Genomic DNA, 19,476 nt, shown 5'->3' with positions numbered 1-19,476 from the left:
CCTTTGATTTATTTTATTATAAGTCTCAATGATTAAAAAGAATGGAACATCATGTACAGCTAAAGTACAACAGTATATGTGAAAGGCTTTCGTTAGTATAATATCAATATTCAGTTATTCACTAAAAAATTTGAGTGACAGATTTCGGGAAGGGCGAGGTGTCACGACCTTGGACACACTCCAACTCTATCGTACTGGTACTCGAACTTACTCAACCTCTTCAACTAAGACCAAGTCAGCCTAACCCTCAAATACTTAGCAAGAAAGCTAAAAACACAAGAGAACACAAGAGAAATAAAACGTTGGTGGAAAGAACACTTTATTATTCAAGTGTTGATTACAAATGACTCACACATGATTCATACACAAACTCTAACTCTCACTCCCTATTTATAGCCATCCACCTCCTTAATGGATGGTTAGGATTAAATCTAATCGACGGTCCAGATTAATCATCCAGAGCCTTCATTACAAATATCTATCCTACCACAACTTTCTAAATACTTCTAGATTATTCCATACTACTATTCATACTTCTATATTCATCCACACTCTTCTAGAATATTCCATGATCTTCCAAAGTCTTCTAGAACCTTCTAGGATATTCCGAGACCTTCTAGGACATTCTAGAACGTTCTGAAAACATTTAGAACATTCTCAAACACTCCAAAAAACTATATAAACGTCGTTAAATCTAACTTTCTAAAATTTACCGTGACATTCTCCCCCACCTAATGCGCAAACATCCTCGTTGCGTTCTGTTCATGATAGCGCTCTAGGTGTTCTTGGAATTGCCACAGATCTTCACGAGCTTCTCAGGTAGCTTCGGTTGTCGGGAGTCCTTTCTACTTGATCAAGTATTGGATACTTGATGGTACTCCTCTTCGTCGCATGACGCGATTAGCTAAAATCTCTTCGATTTCTTTATCAAAGGATCTAATCACCACAGGCGAAGCACGACTCAAGTCACCTCTACTCAGTTCATCTTGGTCTTCATGATATGGTTTAAGCATACTCACATGGAAGACCGGGTGGATCTTCATAGAGGGAGGGAGTTGTACTTTGTAAGCAACCTCCCCAACACGTCCAATGATCTCAAATGGCCCTTCATATTTGCGTATTAATCCCCTATGAACCTTGCGAAAGGATTTGAATTATTGTGGAAGAAATTTAATCATTACCTTATCTCCCACTTGATAGCTTGCATGCCTCCTCTTCTTATCTGCCAATTTCTTCATCCTCTTTGCAGCTTTGTCGAGGTAAGAACGAGTGACATCTGCTTGTTCTTTCCATGACTTAATCATATGATAAGCTTCAGGGCTTTTTCCTGAGTAAGAGGAAGAAAGAGAGTGAGGTGTAAGCGGCTGTTGTCCAGTCACAATCTCGAACGGACTCTTCCCTGTAGACTCACTCCTTTGCAGATTGTATGAAAACTGAGCAATGTCTAGGAGTTTTGTCCAATCCTTCTTATTAGCGCTTACGAAATGCCTCAAGTAACACTCAAGTGAGGCATTCACTCTCTCAGTCTGCCCATCGATTTGAGGATGGATGCTTGTTGAAAAATGAAGCTCTGACCTAAGAAATTTGAACAGTTCTGTCCATAGTCGCCCTGTGAAGCATGGATCTCGATCACTAATGATGCTCTTAGGCAATCCCCAGTACATTACCACATTCTTGAAGAATAGTCGTGTTTCTTCCTCTGCAGTGCAATCAGTAGGGCAGGTATAAAAGTAGCATACTTTGAAAATTGATCCACTACCATAAGAATATATCCAAATTCCTCGGACTTCGGTAAAACAGAGATAAAGTCTAGAGAGATACTTTTCCACGGTCGCTCTAATGGAGGCAGAGGTTCCAACAACCCACTTGGTGTCTTGTTTTCAATCTTATCTTATTGACACACAAGACAAGTCTTCACATAGCTCTCCACTTCATCTCTCATTTGAGGCCAATAATAAGAAGATTCAATGAGTGCCAAGGTTTTTCGCTAACCTTGGTGACCAGCCCAATTAGTGTTGTGGCATTCTCTCACTAATTTTCTTCTTAGATGTTCCCATTTAGGGACGTATAGTCTTCTTCATTTGGTGTAGAGAAGGTCATCTTCTAGCCAAAATCTTTTGGTCTTACCTTCTCTAGCCAACTCTACCAACTTCTTGGCTAATGGATCATGATGCAACCTTTCTTTGATGGTATGCACAATATCTCCTTCGACGATAAAAATGGCTGCCAACTCAGCCTTGCGGCTCAACGCATCTGCTACCACATTAGTCTTGCCTGACTTGTATCCAAAATTCGAAATCAAACCCAACTAAGAAATCTTGGCACCTAGCTTGTTTGGGGCTTAACTTCTTCTGAGTTTGGAAGTAACTTGTAGCTACATTGTCTGTCTTGACGATGAAGTATGAACCAAGCAAGTAGTGACGCCAAGTTCTCAGACAATGCACTACCGCGGTCATCTCCTTCTATTGAACGGTGTATCGCCTCTCTGTATCATTCAACTTGCGGCTCTCAAAGGCAATCGAATGTCCTTCTTGCATCAGAACCTTTCCAATAGCGTAGTTAGAAGTATCAGTGTGGACTTTAATTACCTTTGATTAGTCGGGTAGTGCTAGTACTAGTCCTTCTGTGATAGCAACCTTCAACTCATCAAAGGCCTTTTGACACTCCTTTGACCATTCCCAAGAGTGATTATTCTTGAGAAGATCAGTTAATGGTGCAACCTTGGCGGAGTATCCCTTGATAAACCTCCGATAGTAATTAGCCAACCCAAGAAATGACCTCAATTCAGATACCTTATTAGGCGGCTCCCATTCTTTGATAGCCTTAACCTTTCCTTGATCCATGCAAAGAGTTCCATCTTTAATGATGTGTCCCAAGAAGTGGACTTCGTCCCTTGCAAAAGAATACTTTTCCTTCTTCACATATAGGTTATTCTCTCGCAAGATCTTAAACACGGTTCGTAAGTGTTCTACATATTCCTCCAAAGTAATGCTATAGACAACAATATCATCCAAGTAGACCACTACAAACCGATCAAAGTAAGGTTGAAAGATCTCGTTCATTAAGTACAGAGGGTAGCAGGAGCATTGGTCAAGCCAAAAGACATTATCAACCACTTATACGATCCGTACCTCGTGACACATGTGATCTTAGGCTCATCACCATCGGTAATCCTCACTTGGTGATATCCTGACTTCAAATCCAACTTTGAGAACCACTTGGCTCTACCAAGCTGATCAAACAAATCGGCTATCAAAGGAATAGGGTATTTGCTCTTGATGGTTACCTTGTTAAGTGCTCGATAGTCGATGCTAGTCTCAACGAACCATCATGCTTCTTTTGAAACAAGACTGGTGTGCCATGAGGTGCCTTCGATGGACATATAAACCCAGCATCTAGCAAATCCTTGAGTTGCTTCTTCAACTCTTCAAGTTCTGGCGGTGCCATCCTATAAGGTGTTGAGGCAGGTGGCTTTGCTCTTGACTCCAATTCAATCTTGTGGCCCACCTTCCTCCTAGGTGGTAGTTGTTTTGGCAACTCGGAAGGCATCACATCCTTATTTTCTTCAAGGACTTCCTTGATTTCGGGAGGAACGTCTTCTCTTTCAGGTGTTGACTCCTCTTGTAATAGAGCCAAATATGTAATCTCTCCCTTCTTGAACCCTTTCTTGAGTTGCATAGCAGAGAGTATCGGTGGTCTTCCAACTTTAGAGAATGTAGGGACCATGCATGGAGATCCTTTCTTCATGATGCATACTATGTCGTAGTATGGCATAGGTATTATATTTGCCTTCCTTTGCAAATCAAGCCCGATGACTATTTTGAAATCGTCCATGGGTGCTACTGAGAAATCCACAAGGCCCTTCTAAGAACCAAGAGTCATCTCAACCCCTTTTGCTACTCTCTTAAGAGATTCACCCTTGGTATTCACGGGTTTGAACCAGTCATTCTTTTCGGAACCCAATCCTCTTTGCTTCATCAGGCGTGATGAAGTTGTGTGTAGCACCAGTGTCGATCATAGCCATGACAGGTTTTTCATTGATAAAGGCTTTGACATACATAAAACCTTTTTTTTCTGCGGTGCTTGTCTCTTTGCTCTTCACAGCATTCATGAGTTGGATAGATCTAACACACTCATTTACTTGAGTTTGGGCCTCTTGTTCCTCGGCGATAGATGCCAGAGTCCCTAGCTTGGGACAGTCCTTCATTTGGTGTGGTCCTTTACACATGAAGCATCCTCCTTTGGGCACAAAAACTTATTCTTTTCTCTGTACTCTTTCTTTGAAGAGTATTTTCCTTCTTTCTTGGTTGAAAAACTCTTTCCTTTGTCTCCCCCACCTTTAATAGAACTAGGCTTAGAGGAAGACTTGGATTTAGAGTCTCTCCTATGATACTTAGTAAGTGATTCGACCACCACGATGGCCTCATCGACATCCTTAACATTCCTTCTTTGTAGTTCTTGCTTTGCCCAAGGTTGGAGTCCATCAATGAAGAAGAACAATGCATCCTCTGATGCTAAATTGGGGATTTGAAGCGTGAGAGTAGTGAACTCCTTTACGTAGTCGCTAATCGTACTCTTGTGCTTCAACTCCCTCAACTTCTTCCTTGCTTCATAAACCACATTCTCAGGGAAGAATTGTCTTTTCAACTCCCTTTTGAAATCTTTCCATGTGGCTATGTTGCAAGTACCCTTCTCCATATCTACGCATTTTCTCCTCCACCACAAAATAGGATTATCAGAAAGGTAGAGAGCTGCAGTGCGTACCTTTATTACTTCTTCGGCCACCCCTTGGCCTTTGAAGTACCTCTTCATTTGCCAAAGGAAGTTCTCCACCTCTCGAGCGTCCCTCACACCCTTGAACTCCTTTGGCTTTGGGAGATCAATCTTTGTCGTCTCCCTTAAAATGGTTGGTCGAGATTTTGCTTCCTCGAACCGAACTTGAACTTCCTCAAATAGTTTCTAGGAATTCTCAAGCTTATCTTTGATTTGGATCATGCCTTCTTTGAAAGCATCTATTTCTCCCAATACGTGAGTCTCGAGAGTATCTTTGTCATGTTCTATCCTTTGGAAGCACTCATCCATAGAGGATAGAATATTTTCCAACATAGAAACTCTCTCTTCTAAGAAGTTAGAGTCCTTACCTCTAGGCTCACTTGAAGAACGAGCCTTCTTGCCTCCCCATTGAGAAAGAATAGCGTTCTTTCTCCTTTGAGACTCAACATGCTCCATGGTTACACTAGAAGCCATACCCACAAATCACTTGTACTCCCTCTCGAACCTTGCTCTGATGCCAAATTGTCACGGCATTGGATACACTCCAACGCTACCGTGCCGGCACTCGGACTTACTCAACCTCTTAAGCTAAGACCAAGTCAGCCTAATCCTTAAATACTTAGCAAGAAAGCTAAGAACACAAGAAAAAGGAAACATTGGTGGAAAGAACACTTTATTATTCAAGTATTGGTTATAAATGACTCACACATGATTCACACACAAAATCTAACTCTCACTTCCTATTTATGGCCATCCACCTCCTTAATGGATGGTTAGAATTAAATCTAATCGACAGTTCAGATTAATCATCCAGAACCTTCATTACAAATATCTATCCTATCACAACTTTCTAAATGCTTTTAGAGAATAAATTACCATTTGTACCCATGAAAGATACAAACGCTGACAAATGTACTTATATAAGAATGAAACGACAATCGTAACAGAAAATTCATCAACCGCCAATTCCTTAGTCACTTAATTCCAATTAGAGGGTGAAGTTCAATTCTAGTTTATATGCTACAGAAATCCTAATTACCCAAATATAAGAGGATTATATGTTACGTATCCCGTTAAGTCTAGATAATTAGAAATTTAAGAGAATATATTTTCAAACTGTTGTTTAAGTAAAGAGTTTTTCCAAGTTATACAAGAACTCAATTAGAACCAATGTCATACTTCCGTTCCACCCAGATTCGTAAAATAAAGAACGAAAACAATTCTTGAATTATAAATTAGTACATAAATTAAAATAGAAAAGTAATAGTATCAATCTATACAATAGACAGAGCTCCTAACCTTAACAGTGGAGGTTTAGTTGCTCATGGTTCAGAGAGAAAATTAGGATTTTGAAAAACTGTAAATTGCGGAATGAAATAGAAGAGAGGAGAAGAGCCTGAAGGGCTGATTCTTTTTTCTTTTATATCTAATTCTAATTAATGTAAAATATATTTTCTAAAAATTAAATAATATCTTTTTCTATTTATAAAAGAAATAAAGTTTAATCAAAATTGATTAATTACTTCTCGTGCAGCCTCTGGATGTATTGGGGACCACTTGATTCATTAAGGTCCACGCTGAACTTGGAAGGAGCCAAGTTCAACGTGGAGGAGGCAGAGACTTCTTTATTGGTTTTTCTTGAGTCCACGCTGAACTTGGATTAACCCAAGTTCAGCGTGGGGTGATGCGTGATTTTTCCCTTAGAGTGTTGGGCTGGCGCTGAACTTGGAAAGAGCCAAGTTCAGCATGGAGAAGGCCATGTGAAATGAAAAAAATGGTATACTATTATATATCGTTGGAAAGCTCTGCAAGTTAGCTTTCCAATGTCGCTAGAATCACGTCAATTGGATCTTTGTAGCTCAAGTTATTCCTGTTTGATTGCAAGGAGGTCGGGGGTTGACGTCATCATTCGCTTTCTTCCTTTTCTGCTACAAAACTCCGTCAAATCTATTCGAATGCTACCTGAAATAAACGGAAATGCACACAACTCAAAGTAGCATCCATAGTGGGTAAAAGATATTTAAATCTTGATTAAACTCAACAATTTGAATGCAAATTCACTAGGAAAAGATAGAGAAGATGCTCACGCATCACTAAGAATGTACATGGGTCGGATGAAATCGGATTTGTTCTAATCCAAATCTGACCCTAAATATACATCGAGTCTATTTTTTAAACCCTAACCTGATTCTAGATCCGATGAAACCTAAACATTTTCGGGCCATAATTATACCGGGTCCAAATCGGGTGAAAATACAGCCTTTAAAACTTTAACAATAATTTATAAAAAAAATTATTTATAATGTACTTATTTATAAAGAATAAACTTGTTACTGAGAAGTTGATATTCATATTTAAACTTAAGTTTGTCCATAAATTCTAATTTGATGCTTCTTTGGTACAAGTGTGATTAGAACTAAAACAATAAACTTATAATTAATATAACATAATATTAGAATTAATTTAAAACATATATACCTTTTTTAGTTCTTTTAGGATGCACATTGGTCAGATAAAGTCGAATTCGTCTTGACTCGGATCTGACCCTAAATAATGACCAGATATATTTTTAAGATTTTTACCCAATCTTAGATCTAATGATAAAATCACACTAAATTAATTTCTAAAATATTCGAATTCAATTCGAGCCGGGACATGCCATGTACACCCTACTTGTGTCCATATCTCAACTCATACATAATACAGCCTATATAACATACTAGTATTAGAATCTATACATAAAGCATATGTCCATATCATCCTAGTTAAGTTTTTTCCTAATCCCTTACAATCATATTTTTGTATATCTTTTTTTTTGGATCATACACACTGGGACACTCACTCACTTACACACACTAAAGGTTCCATTACTATCTAGTCATAGTTGGATTCGAACCTGGATGTGATTTCTATGAGGCCAATATATTGACCATTGATGCAATGTTTCTGTCATATTTTTGCATATTTGACCCTTCTAAACAGTTATAAGTTGGGTCGTTAATTAGGCCTTCATTCCAAACAGAGTAACATTCTTATGTTCTTTAATGATTCAATCGAAAAAGATATATAAGAGCCTAAAGTCACACAAAATAACATCGGAAAATAATGATACTTATTTGTAAGCTATTTTAAAAGTTTTTTTTTTAATTTAAATTTTAAAAGAAGTGGACCATTTAAAATGGGGAAAAAATAAGTATCTCATCACATCTTATCACTTATATTGGAGAATCGAAGGCCATTTCTACTTGATATTTATAAACATCATCATCTCACCTTACGATCGATTTTGATTTTTAACTTTAGCAATATATAATAACTTAACTAATAAGTTATTTGTATCTTCCTCTCATGAATAATAAAATTGCACCATGAGTAGCATATGTTCATGAACATCGATCTAAAATACCGGTTAGCTTTTCTAGCGATACATAATAATATAATATTATTAATCATATTGTCTATATTTATTAATATATAATAAGTAACTAGTACTTGATTCATTGTTTGACAAGTGTTCAATTTATTTACTCGACAAGTGGTGGGTTAATTTGCATGACAAGTGACATAATAAAAAATCAAAAAGAAATTCAGGTTTTGAATTTTGAAAGCAAGAAAAAATTGATTTTGAGCGTAATCTTTCTGTTTTTGGATCAAAATTTGAGCATTTGAATGAGAGTTATATTGATCAAATTTAAATTCAGATTTTAAAAATAAGATCATTACTTGATTTCTTTTATCTCTCTCCTTTTTATTCTCTCTCTCTGTGATTGAGCAGATGTGGAGTATACACAAAATAATTTGTGGTTCAAAATACCTAGACAGACAATGAAGAAGTAGAAGAATCTTACTGGTGTTGGAACCAATAACCGGCAGAAAAGATAAAGAATGGCGGTTGTCGGTATTGCTTGTGTATTATAAGTCGATTTTTTCTATTTGAGGTTTATAATTTTGGCTTTAAAGATATTGGATTACAACATTATTGGATAGGGTTCATTGCTTATCGCAGATAATTCTAGGCCACAATTTCATGATTTTGGACAAGTATATGTTGCATTGTTTAAGGTGAAATCTAAAAGGGGTTTGAGTTTTGGTTGCAATTAGGATTCATTAAGTGGAATATGGTTTAAGAAGTCTCAAGTAGTTGCATATTTAGAAAATGAATGGTTCAACTTCATTTTTCGACTTTCTCTTTAAAACTAGCTCAATTTCATAGGCTTTTTGTATTTGACAATTTAACCTGAAGCTTTATTCAGTTTAATCTACTTCTATTTTGTTTTGTTTATTTGAGTTTATTTTTTCTTTTTCTATGATTATTTGTATGAACAAATAGAGTGTCATTTAGTTATGGATTTTGGTGCCATTGTGGAATCATTTCAAGCTTTACTCTTTGTTGTTCATTTATGAAGTAGCAGATACAGTTGGTTTAGGAAGATGACTGTTGTTGCAGAACAAAAACGGCCCCTTGGATATTTATGCTAAAAGAAGAGAAGAAAAGAGAAAATGCTTAGTCCACAGATGGAAGCCTTTGGTTTAGGCAGTGACTTGACCACTCGTTGATCGCTTGATTGATTCATTTGCTTAATTTGCAATAAGGATAGATGATTTGTGTATGATTGCTTTGGTAAGAAGAATGCCTTGAGATGAAGACTACTTCTTTGTGTTTTTATGTATTTAAATTAAGGGATAAGTATTGTTTTGGTCCCTAACGTTGAGGGTAAGAATCGAAACCGTACCCAACGTAATTTTCGATTTAGAATCATCCTTAATATTTTTTTCGTATTAAAATCGTCCTTTTGATTTTTTTGGACAAAAAATATCCTCACCACTACCGGCACAATTTCCTCCTCCACCAACACCAACACCACCACCAACACCACCACCAACAGCACCACCAACACAAACGCCACCACTAACACCAACCAATACCAACACCAAGAACACCAAACAACAACAACTTTTTCCATTAACACATTAAAAATACAAGAACAAAAACCAGATTCAACAAAACCAACAACAATTCAGAAATAAAAAAAAGAACAAAATCAATCAACAGCAATTCAGAAATCAAAACAAGAAAAAAACCAACAATGATTCAACAAATCAAAATCAGATTCAACAAATCAAATCCAGCTTCAACAAAGAAGAAGCAGAAGCAGAAGCACTCAAGCAGAAGCAGAAAGTAGAAGACGAAGCAGAAGATGCAGAAGCAGAGCAGACCTAAAAGATACAGAAGCAAACTCAAAAGATGTAGAAGCAGAAGAAGCAGAAGACGAATCCGAAACAGAGATTGAAGCAAGAAGCAGAGGCGGCGAGGAGTAGCGACGAGGTGGCAAGGAGCAACGGCGAAGCGGTGAGGAGCAGCGGAGCGGCGGCGACGGCTCAGCGGCGTAGTCTCCCGAGGACGACGCGACGGCGGCGAGCCCTAGCGGCGTGGTCTCCTTTTCCTCTTCTCTTCTCTCCCGTCGCAGCTCCTCTCTCCTTTCTTTCGGCGACGGCGACGGCAGCTCCAAGCTTCGCCGGCGCCGTCCCCCTTCCCCCTCCCCCTCTTCCCTTCCCCTTTTCCCTTTCCCTCTCCTCCCTTCCCCCTTCGTATACCCTTTTCCTTCCCCCCCGGACGTGTTTTCTTCCCCCCCCCACGCGTTTTCTTTTATTTTTTTTAAATTTTATAACTTTTATTATTAAAATAGGGGTAGTTTAGGAATAACATAAAAAAATTTATTAGAAAGGACGATTTTAATACAAAAAAAAAAACGTTAAGGATGATTTTAAATCCAAAATTACGATGGGACGGTTTTGATTCTGACCCTCAACGTTAGGGACCAAAACAATACTTATCCCTTAAATTAAAAAAAATACTCGGTTGAAAGCAATCTTTTTCGATTGGGATTATCCATGATTCTTTTTAAAAAAAGAGGTTAGTTTAGTAATTTTATCTAATATCAACAACCTAGAAGAATTGGTTTTTGATAATTGGAGTATGCAAAATAGATCTTTATTTGTGGTTTCTAATTGTGGAACTTAGGCAAACTTAAATAATGAAACTCAACTCAAAATCGATTTAGTGAGTAGACATGTAAACTATAGAATTTAAAACTTTTCGTATTATATTTAGGCTTTTAGTAAATTTTAAAACTCACTTATTCCAATAATATTTGACTATTTATGTATGTGGTGGCAAATCATTGATTTAGTGTATATATATATATATATATATATATATATATATATATATATATATATATATATATATATATATATATATATATATATACTTAACAATAAGTATTCAAGGTGATATATATATATATACTTAACAATAAGTATTCAAGGTGCTATATATATATATATATATATATATATATATATATATATATATATTAACAATAAGTATTCAAGGTGTTAAGGAGATAGGTTCTTTCATATGCATTTATGTAGTATGTTTTTGTTTGTGTGAAGAAGAATCATTATATAGATTCATAATAACTGTATTGTTCTCTCTTGATTTGGATTTGTTTATAAGTTCTGTTTTATCTTTATTGTTTATTTATTTATTTATTTTCTTTTCACTCTTAAAATCTATGTAATAAAAAGACAAACTAGGATATGAAGAAAATATACATGATTTTTTTTCGCTCATCAATTTAATATTTTTTGTTCTAGAATATATTTGCTACTAAAGTCATAATTTCTTACTATTGTAAGCATCATTTTTCTGATATTCTTTAACATTGTTGCTTATATATAAGATTTTAGATTTCTGCCGTACTTGGTAATTATTTTATTTCGATTAAGAAAATTGTTGCTTTTTTGTTTCAAGGTTTAAACTACGCCAACAACTACCTTTCTATGCTTACTTCGAATTCTGAAGTCATTACTAAGATTTTCCTTTTCTCTTTTAGGGAGTTGCAATATATGTGTGCAACTATTTCATAACTATTAATTTGTGATAATCTATTTGCTCATGAGAAGTTTGTGTATTTGTCTATGTGAACTTTGAGGAGGAATTAATGACAATGTTTCATTTTGAACCATTAATTTTCTTTCTTCCTTTCTTTATGGATATCAGAAATAGATGCTGAAACAGTAGTGTATACTGGAGGTTTTCATCGTCGTCCGAGTGTGTGGTGGAAAATAGTTACTCCTTCAAATGATTGTTGTATTTCATTAAATTTGTGACTAATACCAAAAATGAAACTCCAAACAAGAGAGTTGTTGAGAAATTTATTGTTGATTTAGAATAGGATGTTGACTGAGAAGATTATAATTAACTCTCTCTAATCAAACAGAAGTATTAAGAGGTGCAAATAAAGAAAGATGTGTAGTTCAGTGAGAGTGTAAAATAAGATGGAGTTGTGATTAAGTGTCCTATGTGCTATGTGAGTTTGTAATATTTGTAAAAATTTTAGTATAGTACTAACGACTAATAAAATAGAGAGCCAAAAAAAAGATTATATTTTTTTATAAAATTTATTTACATTCAATAAATAGTTGTAAATAGTAACATATTTGGGTATAAATTTACTTTTTTTTTTATTTAAAGTTAAATATAAAACATAAACTACTACTGAATGAGTACATAATCCGCACATAATAAGAGTTTTATTCTACACTATAGAAGAACAATATTATTTCGTTTTGGATGTGAACTATTGTCATTTAAAAGTTTATTTAATTAATATTTTATTTATTTTGATATTGCATCTTAAAATTAGGAAGATATTAGTATAGTACCCAAGAGAGCTAAAAAAGAATTATATTTTTTTTTATAAAATTTACTTGCATTCAATGAATAGTTGTAGATAGTAACATATTTGGGTTATAGTTAAAATATAAATTTACTTTTTAATTTAAAATTAAATGTAAAGTATAAACTACTATTGAATGAGTATACAATCTATACATAATAGAAATGGTATCTTAGACTATAGAAGAACAATATTATTTGGTTACGAATGTGAACTCTAAGGAGCTTTATTGGCATTTAAAAGTCTATTTAACTAATATTTTATTGATTTTATTTTTTCAATTTATTTTGATATTGTATCTTAAAACTAGGAAGATACAAGTGTTATGAGAATGTGATTTGATGATTCTCCATATAGCATTCGTACAAATTTAATGATTAAAATAAAATGATACATAGAATGGTTAATATGCATTTTTTTTTTGTTATAAAAAAATTAAATTTGAGTATATGATTAGTTTCTTATGTAATTTGAATATATATATATATTTTTTTTTGTGGATTCTATTAAATAGGTAGAGAGATTCAAGAGACATGTAAAAATTGAATTAGAATAAAATCATTTACTTTTCACTAATTTATTATTTTTTTTATAATTATTATTTTTTATTATTAATAATGATTTTTTTATAGAATGAAAAAATAATATTTGACCTTATATATAATTGATTTTTATTTTTTATTCTTTTTTTAATTTTAAGATTTGTGTAGTTGATGATAATGGTGTATATTACTATTAATTTTTAAAGAGTATTTGTTTTTTCATTTTTAGGTATTATATAATTTTTTTTATAGAAGAATTAAACAAATAAATAAAACAGTCTTAACTGTTATCATGATAAATAATAATTCAAATATTATTTAACAATATAAATTAAATATGATCTTTGAGATTGTATCTTTTTGTTAAGCGCAAGAAGAGAAAATGAATTGTATTTAAATATTATGAAAATAATTTTGTAATCTCATAAAATATTTTTTTTTTCAATAAATACTAGCGGCTCAACAGGCACGACAGCCGCTTCTCTATTATTTTTAAGAAATTAATTTTATTTTTTTGTTAATATATTACATTTTTTAAATTTATTGATAAGTATTTTTTTATTTTAATATTAACGTAATCTTATTTATATCATATTTTGTTGAAATTAAAATTGCTATAAAAAAAATCTTTAAAATATTAAATTATAAAAGCACACAACAAAGAGGTAATATAAAATTGTCATAATTTAAAGTTCTAGATAATATATGAAGTAAAATATTCGATAGAGTAAATTTTTATTTTCAATTATGCTTAAATATACAAAGAGTATTTTCAAAGTAATAATACTTCTATTGTATTTCTTTCATTACTAAATTATATAAAATTTTCACGTTTTTCCTTTTATATTAGTTAGATTAGATAAACAAAATCACTTCAAATATAAATTTTTAGTTTGTTTAATAGTTTTTTATTTTAAATTGTTATCGTTAGTTAGTTTATGGTAATGACTTAATTAATGCAATCTAGCATTATGTTTATATTTTTTAGGATTTCGTTGAAACCAATGAGAGGACTATAGTATCTTTGTTTCTAAACTTATTTAATTTACTACTTTTAACTTAATTCTCTTAAAAAATACCGTAAAAATTTAAAATGGTCATACATATGATAAATTATTTTTATGTTACACTCATTTTTTACTGTTTGATGTTTTATTTTGGGTGAATGCTATCCAACCTCCTCTAAAATAACATGTAATGTGTCACATTATAATTGGTCCTTACTTAACCATAGTTGGGTTATTTTATAATTTATTATCATTTTAAATAAAGTTAGAAAATGGGAGTACTCTCACGCAATTTCCCTTTCTTTATCCCTTAACAACGTGGTTGAATTCCCGTCATCAGTAACTTTGCCGTCCTATTTAATATAGCCGTCCTATTTAATATAACCAACGCCGACGTGGTGGTTATCTCCTATCCTCTCACTTGATCCCTCCTTCTACCGTGGATCACTCTTTACTAACATAAATAATGTTTAGTTTGGTTATTAAATTTTTTTACTAAAACAAATTTTTATTTAATTACACGATAAAACATATGAATGTAAAATATAATATAATATAATATAATAACTCTATTTAGAGTACTTAAAAGTATAATTAAAATTAGGAAAAACATATTTTTTATCGTACATAAATTATTTTAAAAAAATAAATTGTTAAAATTAATAACACAAGTTTAAAATGATAAAATCTAACTTTCTTACAAGTATTTTTTACAGTATTTTTATTTTTTTAATTTTTAATTTATTCGTATTTTATTATTTAATTAATGATTAAATAAATTATTTTTATGAGAAATTATTTTTTTGTATTATCTTAAAGAAGAGACCAATATAACAGTTTAAAAAATAATGTAAAAATAATTTTTAAATAAAAATAGATAATATTAAAATTTTTAAATACAAAAATAAATTATATAGATAGATATTTAAGAGATAAATATAAAATACATGCCTAAAATAAATAAAACAGACAAAAATAATTTTCTATTTCTCAAAAGTACTCCTATTTTGTCTGTTTTATTTATTTTAGGTATGTATATCATATTTATCTCTTAAATATTTATACAATTTATTTTTTAAAATGCTATATTGGTCTCTTCTCTAATATAATACAAAAAATAATTTTTCATAAAAATAATTTGTTTAATTATTAATTAAATAATAAAATACTAATAAATTAAAAATTAAAAAAATAAAAATACTATAAAAAATACGGTAAGATAATTGAATTTTATCATTTTAAATTCCTGTTATTAATTTTAATAATATATTTATTTTTTAAATAATATATGTATGATAAAAAAATATGTTTATTTGTTTGAAGTACAAATTTTATTATTATATTTGTATGTTCATGATTTTAATTATACTTTTAAATACTTTGAATAGATTTATTTTATTATATTATATTTTACATATAAATATATGTTCTATCACGTAATTAAATAAAGATATATTTTTTCAATAAAAAAATTAATAACCAAATTAACCATTAATTATGTGGGTAAGCAATGATCCATGACAAAAAGAGGCGCTGGCTATACTGGGAAAGATGGTGAAGTACGGACAACAGAATTCAACGACTTGACTAAGGGATAATGCACTAAACAAAGAGAGATTGCGTGGGAGGGCAGTAGATGGCGACAGCGTCGGCGCTTCTTGTCACGAACGCGACGGTGCTTGGAAGGACCGAATTTAGGTGATGAAGTGATGAAGAAAGAATGGAGGAGTGGAAATGTGCTTCAATTAACGGGAATGAAGTTTTGATATTTTAAGAAATTATATTATTTCTAATCTCAAATAATAAATTATAAAATAACCTAACTATGGTTAAGTAAGGACCAATTACAATGTGACACGTAACTTACATGTTATTTTAGAGGGAGTTGGGTAACATTTACCTTTATTTTAATATTTAGAGTAGAATAAAATCGAAATTTTCATGACCTAATATCAAATATTCATATACATAAAACTACAAACAGTTGTTTACTTACGATTATAATTTATAAAAAGTTGTTCATGTGTTAGTAAAGAATTGATATGATCTAATTTTATACTTTACGTGTACATCAAAATTTAATACAAGATCCGACTAATAAGTGATTTATGTAATTATATAAATAGTGCGACATGTTTAACTTAATTTTTGGTCTTTTATTTAATGTTTTAAATTTAATTATAAACCAATTTTTAGAATTTTAAAAATTTCGTGGATGACATTATAGTATAGATAAATTTAAAATTTTTTTAATGACATTTATGTTTGTATACTTAATAAAAAATTTACATGATTGATAGATTTTAACTAAATATATATAAAGCACTAATAAAACAGAAGCCAAAAATATATTTATGTTTTTTACATTAATTCTTATAATTTTATATAAGGAAAAAGGTATTATTATTTTTGTGATTTTTACAAATAAATTTATATCCATTGTTTTTCGTAACATTAGGTTAGTTTAAATATAAATTGGTTACCACAATTTGCTGTTTTTTAAAAATTGACACTGCAAAATATTATATAAAATTCGTTTTTTAAAAGATACATTACATAAGAGTTTTTCAAAATAATTTGTTGAATTGAAATTAGAATTATATTTTTTATTTATTAGATTTTTTACAATTATGAATAATAAAAATATGTCTTTATACCAATATACTTGCAGTTAAATGTTATATATTTGTAACAACAACCCGCGCATCGCGCGGGCATTTACCTAGTATAGTTTATGCATTTGGGAAAATCATCAACAGCAACACCAAAGCACAAATATAATATTAGACGGGTATTTGAATATAAAACTGCAATAAAAAAAAAAACATAAAACGGACATTAATCACATAATTAGATCTTAAACATATATATAGGTCATTCAAATTCTTCTTTTGACTAGAACAATGTATTGTCATATCTCGTTTTACATCCTACTAATCAAATTTTTTATATTTTCGACTTTTGTTTCGTACATTCAGTAGACTCATAGTTAAATACGAGTGTATTGAATGTCCAGAAACAAAATGGAATTTACAACAATTGTGGGGCGCGCGAGAAGAAGAAAGAAAAATTGAATTAAGCAGGAATGTGGTTGAACTGGTCACACCTACTCCTGATCTCTCCAGCATTACCAGTCTTGACACCCAAAACAGCAAGCTTCTCCATGGCCTTAGCAAAGTCTCTGAAGAAGGCTTGTTCATTCTTAGCATACTCCTCCACAATGGGCCTTGTTCTTGGGTCGGCACCAAGAAGGTAGTCGCTTCTCAACAAGCCTAGACCCTTGAGAACGTTGCCGAAGTAGGCGTTGTCAAACTTGCTTGGTGATCTTGGATCGTTGAATGCAGACATTGATGGGTCCTTTGTGTAGTTCCAGCACACGTGTCTTAGACCCTCCGCGAACTTAGGGTGGAGGGTTGGGTCTACTTGGGAGGTTGGGCTGAAGTTGAAGATTCTGTTGGCGAATTCCTTGCAGTGTGTGAACCCAATGGTGTGTGCTCCGGTCAATGCCACCATTTCCCTTACTGTGAACTTCCTTGCAGCAAACCTGTTGTTATATATAAACACAATCATTCTTTTTTTCTTTACGAAAACATTGTCAAGATCGTATATTTATTAATTAATATGAAATACGTTGGGAATGAATGACTTCCATGTATATATAAGGTTATTCAAAGATTTGTAAATACAAAAAATTATCTAGTATATTAATTACTATATATTTGTGTATGCATATTTGTTTTTTTATTAAAATTTGAAAAACGATTTAGAAGAGAATGAATTTAGATATATTTTGTTGCATTTTTATATAGTTGTGTTTGTTCTGACATTTATATATAGTATACTTGTTATCAAAATTTTTTAGATCAATAACCGGAAATAATGTTTGGAATGTGAGGAGAAAATACCAAATTGAGTGTAATTTTAATGGTTATAACATAAAATATTTAGTGTGATTCGTTAAAAAATATTTGACTCTAAAATATATGATTATGTGATAATTTGACAACTTTTAAACATCATAATCTTTTATAAAAGTTTATAGGTTGCAAATTCATTACTTGTCTAAATGTTGTAAATAAAACTAATATATATCTGCCTCTTACTTGTTAATTATATCATCCATGGTCATGGTTGGGGTTGGAAGGCTAGCAGGAACTTTAGATGCGTCTGAGTTGAGGCTATCTTTCCGCCCTAACCGGACCGGAAAATAAGGGCCGCCGACCATCTTGATGAGGTCTCGGGTGGCCTGTGCAATGATATCCGAGCAAGACACTACGCCGGGGCATGTCAGCTCCAACAAATTCTTGATCTTGATGACGAGGTCGAAGGCATCGCCGGAGAGGGACAGGTTCAGGTCAGCATCACGCTCTGCATGGGGGGTGTATGCATTTGACGATATAAAGATCGAGGCATCACAGCCGTCTGTGATGCAGTCGTGGAAGAAGAGGCGGAGCACGCCGGCCGCGGTGGCCGGGACCACGCTCTGCTTCGTGAAGACTTGATCCCTCACAATTTTGGCGAAGTCGGGACACGTGGCGTTGTAGTAGTCGGGGTTGAGTTTTGCTGAGGAGAAAGGGACGGAAAGGAAGAGAAGGAAAAGAACGGCGAAAGCCATTATTGGTGGTGAAAATCTACAATCCTTCTTCAAAGAGAAGGAGTTTAATTTTCTCAAGGACACTACTCTCTTCTTGGTTCTCCTCTCTCTTTTTTGGGGGGTTTTGAGTTTTTAGAAAAAGAAAATGGGAAAAGAAATGCGCAAGCCCCGTTTGGGGAGAGGGAAAAGGACCAGGAGGAAAATAGGGTATGGAAGATTTTGCCAAGTTTGGAATAAGAATAAGGGAATAAGAAGGGAGAAGAAATGGTGGTTGAGGTGCTGGAACATGTGAATGGAAGGGAGGGGTTTGAGGATTTAAATTTTTAAATTGCTATTTTTGCATGTGTTGGTTGTTTGGTTTATTTTGTTTAGATAATTATATTCTAGTTTGGTTATTGCACTATTTTTTTTATGAGGGAACAAACAAGAATTTAAACAGAGAGATATCAGAACCCTTTTGAAATGGTAAAGAATGAGTCATGCTAGATTGTTTTTTAACAGTCCACTATATTCTCGCGTGGATGGATATATTTATCCTAATAGTTTTTTTAATGATTATTTAAGTATAATTAATTAGTTTTGATATTTTGGTTCTGATTTGTGAATATTCATCAATCCATGGTTTTTATTTGTAAAATGGTTAATCCCTGTGAGGATAGAAAGCCAAGTACAGAGCATAACACTGAGGATTGTTTGCTTTTGTTAATTGTTATCTCTTGTCGCTTGTTTCCTAGGACTAGGAGTTAATCAAGTCTGCACGTATATTGTTTTCTTAAATAAATTAGAGAAAACATTTTTTTTTCGAGATATCTAAA

The 19,476-nt window shown here is 32.6% G+C and overlaps 1 protein-coding gene across 1 annotated transcript; it reads right to left on the bottom strand.

Annotated features, from left to right (window-relative positions):
- Nucleotides 1-16,905: 16,905 nt before the first annotated feature.
- LOC112775078 (peroxidase 65-like) lies at nucleotides 16,906-18,890 on the bottom strand. Its single transcript, XM_025818546.3, has 2 exons — nucleotides 18,171-18,890; nucleotides 16,906-17,611 (listed from the first exon to the last, which is right to left on the bottom strand). Exons 1-2 carry the CDS (start codon nucleotides 18,680-18,682, stop codon nucleotides 17,143-17,145), a joined length of 981 nt encoding a protein of 326 aa, XP_025674331.1. The 5' UTR covers nucleotides 18,683-18,890; the 3' UTR covers nucleotides 16,906-17,142.
- Nucleotides 18,891-19,476: the final 586 nt, after the last annotated feature.

This window comes from Arachis hypogaea, chromosome 19, assembly GCF_003086295.3.
Source record: "Arachis hypogaea cultivar Tifrunner chromosome 19, arahy.Tifrunner.gnm2.J5K5, whole genome shotgun sequence".
Classification (NCBI taxonomy): Eukaryota; Viridiplantae; Streptophyta; class Magnoliopsida; order Fabales; family Fabaceae; genus Arachis; species Arachis hypogaea.
This window is presented reverse-complemented; position numbering and strand designations above follow the sequence as displayed.